Source organism: Plutella xylostella, chromosome 20 (genome assembly GCF_932276165.1).
Source record: "Plutella xylostella chromosome 20, ilPluXylo3.1, whole genome shotgun sequence".
NCBI classification, from domain to species: Eukaryota; Metazoa; Arthropoda; class Insecta; order Lepidoptera; family Plutellidae; genus Plutella; species Plutella xylostella.
This window is the reverse complement of record NC_064000.1, coordinates 5,541,707-5,552,821: the sequence shown is the minus strand read 5'-3', so window position 1 is coordinate 5,552,821 and position 11,115 is coordinate 5,541,707. Positions and strand designations below refer to the sequence as shown.

Sequence of the window (11,115 nt, the reverse complement as noted above, 5' to 3'; positions counted from 1 at the left end):
AGATATCGACACGATAAGTGAAGCGATAAGGAACAGACGAGGTGGAAATTGAGAAAATATACTTCTTGGTGTCTTTTTATGGGATATTATTTTGTATACCTACTTAGCAGGAGATTTAGGAGATTTTAAAAACAGTTGCACATTCTACCGGAGTCTATGTTGTTCTAAGAATTGAAGTACGTTACAAAAAGCTATTCTCCTAAAATCTAACTATACTTAGGAAATTAGGACAAACAAGGATTGTTTTTTTTATACTTACGACGGTGAAATTTTACCGCTTTTTTATCTTTTTCCAGTTAAAAATAGTTTTTTGGAAGCACCTCAAGCATAATAAATTGCTAACTTTTCATAGAAACAACATTTAAAAATATTGCCATATTAAAAAAACAAAACTGAATCGATTGTGTTCCAAAGCGACGTAACCAACACCTCAAACTAAAATCACATTGCCTCAAAACCAGTCAACCAACATCCGTCAAACTTCCATCTTCCTATACTTAGATTAACAATATACAAACAAGATGGTATATTATATAGAAAAACAAATATGTATAATATAATATGTGGGGACATCTCACACACGGCCGAGCCTGTGTTATGGGTATCAGACAGCTGATATATCTACACAAATACATAGATTAGATAAATATTAAATATAAATATCAACACCCAAGACCCGAGTACAAATATCTGTCATTAAAGAAATATCTGCCCCAGCCGGGAATCGAACCCGGGACCTTCGGCATAGCAGTCAGGGTCACTAACCACTACGCCATTCGACCTTCCGAATAAAAAAACTATTCGCATTTTATTTAATGTTAAACCGTTCAACCTACTAAAAACCATTGCATTGTATCAATAAATAAAGTCTCAAGTCTTCTAACCGCACTAATTCAAAATAAGAGCTCAGTGATAGAAGTCGGTGTTATTTATCAAGAAATTTATTTTGCACATACACTCCATCTATTTCGTATATTGTCAACCTAAGTTCCTATAACTATAATAAATGCATAAAAAACCAAAACCTATCGCTAGATGCAAATGAGCTGATGTTGGTTGTGACAGACAGACGGACAGTCTGTGGGCAGGATGTCGTGACGCAGCACTATTTCGACGGCTATGGTGATGAGACTCTGACGGATAGAAATTAAATTTTCGTGCCTGTCGATTTCATTATAGTGGGCTAGGTGCCTGTTGGTACGAGGATGCTATTATTATACACAGGCAAGCAATCAAAAAGTCACACTTACAAAATTCTGACACCAAATGGGCTAAGTGCCAAATTCTCCATTGCCGGTTAGAGCAAAACCAGGGAGCTGTGGTTGACTTTTGACACATCTGTCATGAATTTTATATGGAGATAGTTGAGTGTTAGGCTCCTGGTGCTATGCTTCTGGGAACTCCTAACTTCTTCAATGAAACTCAGATAGAATTTAGACAAAACTGTATTGATTAAAACAGGCGCTGATTGTGCAAAAGGCCGAGAAATTTATGTTGCGCGGTCGCGGAGGGCTGAGCGAGGGTGTGTGCCGCGCCGCGATGTCTCGGAGCTCGCATCGCGCGAGTGGTGGAGGCACGAAGATTTCCGAGGAATCCCGAGGCGATGTAGGCAGGTTGTAGGTGTAGGCGTTCCGGTCGGAACATATTCCCCGGGTTGAAGAGCTGTGTCTTCAAGAAGTTGAAACAGGAAGGGGGCATAGGTTGTTGTATGCCCTTGTGATGGTCCCCTTCTTTGTCAGGATCTCCGCGACTCGGCTGCGGCCATCAGGACCCGGCTTGACGTCGGTCACTCTTCCCAGCAGCCAGAGTAGCGGGGGTTGGTTCACGTCCTTGACCAAGACCATGGCGCCGGTCTTCAGGTCTTGTCCATCTGTCTGCCATTTTGTGCGTTGCTGGAGAAGAGATACGTATTCATTAGCGTAACGCTGCCAAAAATGGTGACGCAACTTCTCAATCCTCTCGTGTCGCTCAAGTTGCTGAAGGTTGACGTCGGCGACCTGAGGACCAGGGACTGAGGTGAGTGGCCGTCCAATTAGGAAATGGGCAGGGGACAGGTAAGAAAGATCAGAAGGATCGGAGGATAGAGGCGTCAAGGGTCTGGAATTTAAAATAGCCTCTATCTGAATCAGACATGTGGAGAGCTCTTCATATGTTAAATGAGTGAGATTAAGTACTCTACGAAGCAAATGTTTGGTGGATTTTACGGCTGATTCCCATAAACCCCCGAAGTGGGGTGAGTAGGCAGGAATGAATTTGAAATCGATGCCATGATTGGCAATGTCTGCCTCTATATCTTTGGAGGAACTTTCAAGAAGACGTGTGAGCTCGTTGAACGCTCCGACGAAGTTGGTGCCGTTGTCGCAGTAGACGCGCTGAGATTTGCCACGACGAGCCGTGAAACGGGAAAAGGCTGCGAGGAATCCCTCCTTAGTGAGGTCGGACACCAGCTCCAGGTGGACGGCTCTGACTGCAAAGCAGACAAACACACAGATATAAGACTTGTGCAATCTGCACCCTCTACCTTTGCGGTCTGCTATCAGCACTGGCCCGGCATAATCTACTCCTACATTTAAGAATGGGAACTCAAGATGTGTTCTGTCAGTAGGTAGATTCCCCATTTTGATTTGGATAGGTTGTGACTTGAAGCGTACACAACGTACACACTGGCGGACAATCTTCTTAGAAAGGTTTTTACCATTTAATGGCCAGTAACTAAGTCGTATGTTGGCTAATAATATTTGAGGTCCAGCATGAAACAAGGCTTTGTGCATGGCTTCGAATATGATTTTGGTTAAATGATGGTTACTGCCAAGTAGTATGGGGTGCTTAACATCATAAGTGTAGTGTGAGTTATCTAAGCGACCACCCACACGGATTATGTCCTGCGAATCAATAAATGGGGAAAGGCTGATTAATTTGTTTTTCTTATGCAAGCTTTGATTATTTTTAAGGATTTTGTATTCATCAGGAAACATTTCCTGTTGGGCAGATCTGATGATAAGGGTCTTTGCTGACTGAAGGTCTGAAGATGTTAAAGAGCCTGAGCTTTTAGGGTTAGATTTACAATTTTGAATGAATCTGAGTACGTAAGCAATAACTCGGATTAACTTTGTTATTGATGAAGATTTATGAATGAGGGCAGAAATTAAATTATTAGAGCTGCAGTCATTGGTTTCATCTGCAACATCCGCGTGCATCACAACTTCAGGCAGTACAAGATTTTGTAAGAGGGGAGATGGGGGAAAATCGATTTCTTTATGTTTGAGGAAATCGGGACCTGACCACCAAAGAGTTGAAGAGCCAATGGAATCAGCTTTCATCCCCCGTGAGTTTAAATCAGCCGGGTTGCTTTTAGACGGCACGTAGCTCCACGTCTGGTTGATCGTAGCTTCTTGAATTTCGCTCACTCTGTTGCGGACGAAACTATTGAGTCTACTCGGTGACGCAGACAGCCATCCCAGCACAATGGTAGAGTCGCACCAGAAGTAGCAGTGGCTCAAAGGAAGGGTAAGTGACTGGCGTACCTTAAGGTAGAGACGTGTGCCTAACAACGCGCCACACAACTCTAGGCGAGGGATTGTGGATGCTTTGATGGGTGAAACCTTGTTTTTTGATGCTAGCAGGCGAACACTGACGGAGCCGTCGACTGCTACTGCTCTTACATAGACACACGCGCCGTATGCCTTTTCAGAAGCGTCTGTAAATGTGTGGTATTCAATTAAGACTGAAGAGTCACATAAGACCCAGCGAGGAATGCGGATGGAATTAAGAGCTGGAAGTGACTGAATAAAATCATTGAATTTTAGTTTTATGTCTGTGGGAACGCTAGAGTCCCAATCACATTTTTGAATCCACAGATGCTGTAAGAGCATTTTAGCCAGTACCACACATGGTCCTACTAGGCCCATGGGGTCAAAGACCTGGCTAACAATTGATAGTATGGTACGTTTTGTAATTTTGTTTGGGACAGTCAATTCAATTGTAAAAAACAAGTTATCTAAATTAGAATCCCAATACAGGCCGAGAGTTTTACTGGGGGAAGCATCATTTAAGTTGAGGGTTTTTTCTATGTTGTGTTTGTCAAAATTTGAAATTGATTCTAATATTGATTTACTGTTCGACTGCCACTTTCTAAGATTAAATTTTGCTGATCCGAGCGTCTGAACAACCCCATTGCATAGCTCGACAACTGAGTCTACTGTGTCTCCTCCGCTTAAGAAATCGTCTACGTAAAAATCGTGCTTGATAGAGTCTCTTACTGCTGGTTCTGTAGACTGGTCTGCGAGTGACGTTAAACATTTGGTTGCGAGATATGCGGCTGCAGCTGTTCCATAAGTCAAAGTTTTAAGAGTGTAGGATTTTAAGGGCTCGGATCTGTCAAATCTGAATAATATTTGTTGTAACGAGCGCTGATGAGGCTCTACTAAAACTGCACGGTACATTTTTTCGACGTCGCCCGTTACAACAAATTTATGTTGCCTAAATCGCAATAAGATTGATAGCAAGTCGTCCTGAACTGTTGGCCCTACCATCTGGATATCGTTGAAAGACTTGCCTGAGCTGGTACGGGCTGAGCAGTCGTACACGACTCTCAATTTTGTGGTGGTGCTGGACTCTCGAACCACCCCATGATGTGGCATGTAGTATTTTTTATCAGAAGAATGATGCAATGTATTTTCTGACATGTGATCAAGAGCGATGTATTCATGCATGAATTTTAAATATCTGTCCTTTAAAAGAGAATCGCGCTCCAGCTTGCGCTCTAAGGCGTAGAATCTACGCTGAGCCATTGTATAAGAGTCACCTAGGCTTTCAGGCGAGTCTTTCAACGGTATCGTTACCACAAATTGACCATTATCGTCGCGACGTGTGGTTTTCTGGAAGAGTTCCTCACAGGCTTGTTCCTCATTGGAGAAACACTTTCCGGCAGGTACCGAGTCCAACTCCCAAAAACGAGTAAGTTGGTCTGACTCTTCAGTCGAAAGAAAGTGACATGCTGGGGGTTGATGACGATTCATTGATGTATGTACACACCCTGATATAAGCCAACCGAATTGTGATGATTGCAAGTTAGGTTGTTTATGACCTAGCTTAATTGAGTTGGAACCTAAGACGTCCCAAAATACTTCAGCGCCAACTAAGATGTCAACAACTGAAGGTATGTTGAAGGTAGGATCTGCTAGCTGAAGACCTGGCGGTATGGGAATCGACTGTGTGTCTATGTAAGAGCCAGGGAGAGCAGTTGTGATTTTAGGTAGAATGTAACAACCTATGTTTGTCCTATAGTCACCCACGCAAGAATAAATAGTTACGTCACACATTTCAGAGGAGCTAGAAACTTGATCATTTATACCTGAGACGGTGGAGCTGGTGCTGCGTCTTACCAAGCCCAGCTTGCCACAGAGGTCTTGGGTGATGAAGTTGGAGGTGCTCCCGTTGTCTAGGAGAAGTCTAGCAGAGTGCAGGTTCCCATCGACGTCGGCAACTCTCGCCATAGCTGTGGAAAGCAGGACAATACCTCTGTTACATGCGGATGTTGGAGAAGAAATAATGTTGGTGGACAATGCTACATTGTCACCGTTGTCATTCTCTTGAAAGATTTCCCTGTGAAGCAGGGTGTTGTGCCTATATTTGCAATATTTGCAATGAGACAACGTGCATGATTTTGCAGAATGACCTGGCCTGAGGCAATTCATACAAACATTGCTCTCAGAAGCTTTCTTTATTCTTGCCTCAATGTCGAGTTTTCTAAAAGATTCACAAGTGAATAGAAAATGAGCATCTGAGCACATAGGGCATTTGTTTTTATGTTGAAATGGTTTATGTTTTGTTGTTGAATGAAAGTTTTTTATTTGTTTATTGGAATCCTGATGGGAACTAATAGTTGTGGCTGATGATGATGATGACGACTTGTTTTTATTTACGAACTTGCTGTTGTCGTTTAAAGTCTCGATTAGATCTGCCCTATTCGACAAAAATGACGTGAATTGTTTTAAAGATGGTGAAGAGTTTATTGAATTTTTGAACTCTTCCCATTGCCTGTTGGTCGAGGGGTCTAATTTTTTGGTCATGATGAAGATAATTAAGGTGTCCCAATTATCCACTGGTTCACCGAGTGAAGACAGTGCACGCAGATTTTTGTTGGTGACATCAATGACATTTCTAAGGGCTTGGCTTGATTCCCGTTGGATAGGTTCAACATTGAACAGAGCCTGGACGTGATTGTTGACGAGAAGGCGAGTGTTGTCGTACCGTTCGCTGAGTAACTGCCAAGCAATGTCGTAGTTCGCCTCCGTCAAGTCCAAACTTTGCACAATAATTGATGCACTACCTTTCAATGCTGCGCGAAGATAATGGAATTTGTTAATGTTTGATATGGAACTATTATTATGTATGAGAGAAATATACGTATCTCGGAATTGGAGCCAGTGCTGATAGTCGCCGTCAAAGTGAGGTAAGTCTATCTTGGGAAGTCTCACGAAGTCGTGCTTGCAACCAGAGCCGCTGGAGCGGGCGCCGTCCAGGCTGGGCGCGGGGGCGGCGGGGGCGGGGGCGGCGGCCAGCAGCTCGCGCGCACGGGACAGCTGCGCGTAGTACTGCGTCTCGAACTGCTCGCGCTCGCCGTACCGCTCGTCCACGTCCTCCGACAAAAGCTCCAGCTCCGTCTGTAACGCGTCGAATTCACTATACAGCACTTCCAATCTACTGACACGCATTTCTAATTCCAATACCTGGGATGGAGTAAGAGAATGACCACTATCAGGCATTAGTTTTAAAAAGGTCATGAACTGAGTCATTTTTGCTTTGTAGCTTCCACGCTTCTTAACAAGCTCCCCCAATTTAGCGACAGACATAATGAAGATTTAAGGCAAAGGAAAGATGTCTAAGCTATAAGAAAGGCGGGATTAAGCAGTTAAAAGTTAAGCAAATAAGTTAAGTTACTCACATACAAAGAAGTACCTAAGATGAGTAACACTGTAAGTGTACGATAAAGAGCGTGAAAAAAAAATGAGCCACAAATATGAATAAACCTACTATAGGTATGGTAAGATAGCTGTTATTAATGTATAACTAAGAGAAATGCACAAATAAATGTCTAAAGGAATTTACGTATTACGTAACAAGCCACGTTATACGATTCAAGACAAGTATAAAATAACAAAGTATTTCGCAATTCTACACTGAAAAAAGATGTTTTAATAAGCAAGTAACGTGAATAACAGATAAAATAAATGTATTTGTGTGTATCTATAACTGGAGAATGTTATTCAATGCAAGCCATAAAACACGCTTAACCTTGACATTGACGACGGCTAGCTGATAAGCGAACAAAAGGTGCTAATGGGTTTTTAAGTGCGTTGAATTTTATTGCTATGAACAGCTGATGTGTACTTAAGTGATTATGCTATATTTACTTATAATAATAAGCTTATGAAAGAGATCAATGACATGCCTGATCCGTATAGCAATATTTTAAATTCCTGGAAAAATGGATGGGGAAAAAATGACAGGAATATAAGGATATGGAACGGACTCACTCAGTGTACCAAAGTCCCTCAGGGTAGACCGTCCTCCAGGTGTTCTTCAAGCTCCAAGTTGTCTCGTTGAACGTGGCACGGTCCAAAGTCCACTAGCGACGACGAACGCAGTAGAATCTTCTCGGTCCTTTCGCGTAGGTATTACGAAGGACCACTAGTTGAGTGTTAGGCTCCTGGTGCTATGCTTCTGGGAACTCCTAACTTCTTCAATGAAACTCAGATAGAATTTAGACAAAACTGTATTGATTAAAACAGGCGCTGATTGTGCAAAAGGCCGAGAAATTTATGTTGCGCGGTCGCGGAGGGCTGAGCGAGGGTGTGTGCCGCGCCGCGATGTCTCGGAGCTCGCATCGCGCGAGTGGTGGAGGCACGAAGATTTCCGAGGAATCCCGAGGCGATGTAGGCAGGTTGTAGGTGTAGGCGTTCCGGTCGGAACAGAGATGACGTATAATTGATGTATGATAACGGGTCGGTTAGATAACCGACTATGGCGAAATTGGCACTTAACTTTTTAAAGCATTAAGTAATTTTAAATTTTAACATTTATATTTTTAGTTGGTTATACATATTCTGATGCTGCTACTATAACTTCGGTGTCATTAAGATAGCCTTTTCCGTAAGAGTAATTTGGCTCTATTGTCACTGGTACGTTTTCATTGCTTGTAAGTGTACAATCAAGCTATTAAGCTTGACTACATAACAATAAATTTCCTTCTATTTTATTTATAATACAGCTTCAACGATGTCTAGTCACCACCCACGATATATTTTGTCTCTTTTCAACCCAATAAATTTCGCCTCTAGCCATTTCATTCTCATTTGCATCCAAACTTTTATCGGAAGTTGGTTTTTTTGACGAATTTATGGGGTGATAGGAATAAACGGTTACTACCGATTGATGGATTTTTAACAAAAAAAACTTATTTATAGCCGCCCTCCCGGGTTGTAAAAATCTTGGAACGTGACTAGATTTGATTTCAAACAAATTGTAATGTAGGGACTTATATTAATTAAATATTAATATGCCTCTTTAAAGCTTAGAAGCTTTAAAGATAGATTTAGTATTTACAGAACACAACAACTAGGTTATTATGTGAAAAATCATTTTAATCAAATTAATCATTTATCATCACAACCCATCACCTCCCCACTGCTGGGTACGGGTCTCCTTCCAGTAAAGGAAGGGTTTTAGGCCTAGTCCACCATGCGGGCCTTGTGTGGGTTGGTGAAATCATTACATACAATGTCTCACTCGAAAATATAAGTACCTGCCAACTAGTCATGTTTTGATATTTAGCTTTCCTTGATGACCCTTCGATGTTTTTTATACATCATCTTCCACAGGCAGACACACCGATACACTCGTACATTTAACTTATAACCAGCCATTGAACCAACCCCGCGAAATCCCTGCCTAACGACCCTTCAAACCCATACGTAATTAGCCCCATATCTCAAGCTACTGTAACGACAGGCTGAAATTTTATTAGTGTACGTGACGGCAGGTCAATGAACCCGACATAAACACCAACTTTCTTAATAGAAATCACTGAAATCGATACTAAACAACAGCTGTTGTACGTACATTTTGTAGATTAACTTTATCATCACCATTTTTGTTTTGCGATTTCAAAGTCCACCACCACCAATATTAATGTCAGGTTTATTCAACTGTCAACAGCAACGTCACTGATAAAACTGCACCCTATATAGTAGCATGAAGATGACAGTGGCAGTATGGCGAGGCCATAAACAGAGCTTCGTACATAAAAATGGCGTCACTTAGTGAGCCTGTAATGGGCACTAGCTAAACAATAAATATTTCCAACTGACCATTGATGTTAGGGCTGAGAACCAGTGTAGGAGGCAAGCTATACTCGGCGATGGAAACCTAATAAGCCTTATAGCTTTTCTTGTGGTTAGTTAGAGTCAATTTAGGAATATATTTGCCCAAAGCTAAAAAGTTCAAACATTTGCTCTGGACCAGTTTTTTTCACCGTGAGGCTTTATTCTATTGAAATTGAAATAGATTATTTGCACGAAAAGTGGTACAGTATAGGTGTTTATTCTCTGTGGGGTGTAAGTACCTGCTCCTGGCTCTCTCGAATGAAACCGTTGTGTACATCCCCAAGGTCTAAGCTGCCTTCCTAAGCTTGGGCCATTGCCATTGCCATCACGCTGGTACACTACGGATTGGTGGGTTCACCTAGATGTGCTAAATCTGCATAATAATGTAGGTTTCCTCACGATGTATCCTTCACCGTAAGAGCGATGGTATACATTCTACTTAATTTCTAAAGAACTCATTGGTACACACCACGATGACCAACCTGTGCTTAGCTCCAGTGTTGGTCACGAACTAACATACTTATTCTATCTCTCCTTTACTAGTATCTCAGTATATGTCAGCTAGCAGTGGTCCGTGGTTGGTCTCTCCTTCACTATATATCTCAGTATATGCCAGCTAGCAGTGGCCCCGCGGACGGCGGCCGCGCAGCCACACAGCGGCGCGGCAAAGCAAGATGCGCCTTTGAAGATAGCGGCGATACATTTATTACTCCCACTATTTTGCATGCCGCCAGCATTCGACGATTCGGTACCGGAGAGATGGAAATAAACCGCCAATAAGATTTGTGGAAAACTGCTGGAGAGAAATTGCTTATTGAATTTGATGCGCGTATGAAAAGCCGCTGAATTTCGTTTTGTTTAATACACACCAGTGCAATGAAAAAAATCCAGATTCAAATACCGAAAGTCCAGAACCAAAAAGCCGCATTTTTAAGAAACCTTAATTTATTTGCACTTTAACGTTTGATTTGGTAATATCCTGATGCACTGTTGTGTAATATCCATGTAATATTGTGTAAGGCACGAAATTAATTCAGTATTAATCTAATGTCATGATTCTAGAATATCATTTGACTAACTCTGCTGCGTAAGCGGATGAGGCAGTCCGAATCGTTGATTCGTTCATTCGTTCAAACTGGATCATTCGTTCACTTGGTGGGGGAACAATTCGTGACAGGCAGTTGGTCTTGCGCCAGCTAAGAGAGTGGTCGACTACGGTGTGTAGCAAAATAATTATTGTCATATTTTGTAATATTATTAAGTGTAGACAGTGTGGTGTAGCACAATAAAAGGTGTATCATACTTAACCCAGGAGTTTTACTACATTTCGGAAGTGGTAAGTCCATGCCTACATTTTATTACTTTGCATGAAAAGTAGATCCTAAAAGATAAGTAGTAATTACTTATTTAACCCACTTGTTACGTGAAAAATATTCACTTTTACTACTTCTCTGTGCATTAATTTATTATACGTAACTTTTGATATTTTGACATGTATTCAAAGGAAAAATTGTAACAAGAAGGTTAAAAAATAAGTAAATGTGCAGAAACATACCAACCTATAAACGTGCTTAAATTCTTTTAGTTCGTGGTTTTACAAGTAATTTTTATTTTTGGCTTCTTATTGAAAACGCACCCGTCAAAAATTTGTGATTTTACTTTGTGGATTCATAAAGTGTATAGTAATGGTATTTTAGTGTTTGTACGTATTAAATCATTTAGATATTGA

The 11,115-nt window shown here is 41.5% G+C and overlaps 1 protein-coding gene across 2 annotated transcripts; it reads right to left on the bottom strand.

Moving 5' to 3' along the window:
* Positions 1–1,458: 1,458 nt before the first annotated feature.
* Positions 1,459–6,865, bottom strand: LOC119690310. Of its 2 annotated transcripts, none has more exons than XM_038107157.2 (2): positions 5,354–6,865; positions 1,459–2,467 (listed from the first exon to the last, which is right to left on the bottom strand). In XM_038107157.2, the coding sequence occupies exons 1-2, from the start codon at positions 6,852–6,854 to the stop codon at positions 1,671–1,673; spliced, it is 2,298 nt and encodes a 765-aa protein (XP_037963085.2). In that variant the 5' UTR covers positions 6,855–6,865; the 3' UTR covers positions 1,459–1,670. The 2 variants fall into 2 exon arrangements, with proteins under 2 accessions (XP_037963085.2, XP_048484216.1); XM_048628259.1 differs by having other exon boundaries at positions 1,459–1,892; positions 5,385–6,865.
* Between the last annotated feature and the right edge of the window lie 4,250 nt (positions 6,866–11,115).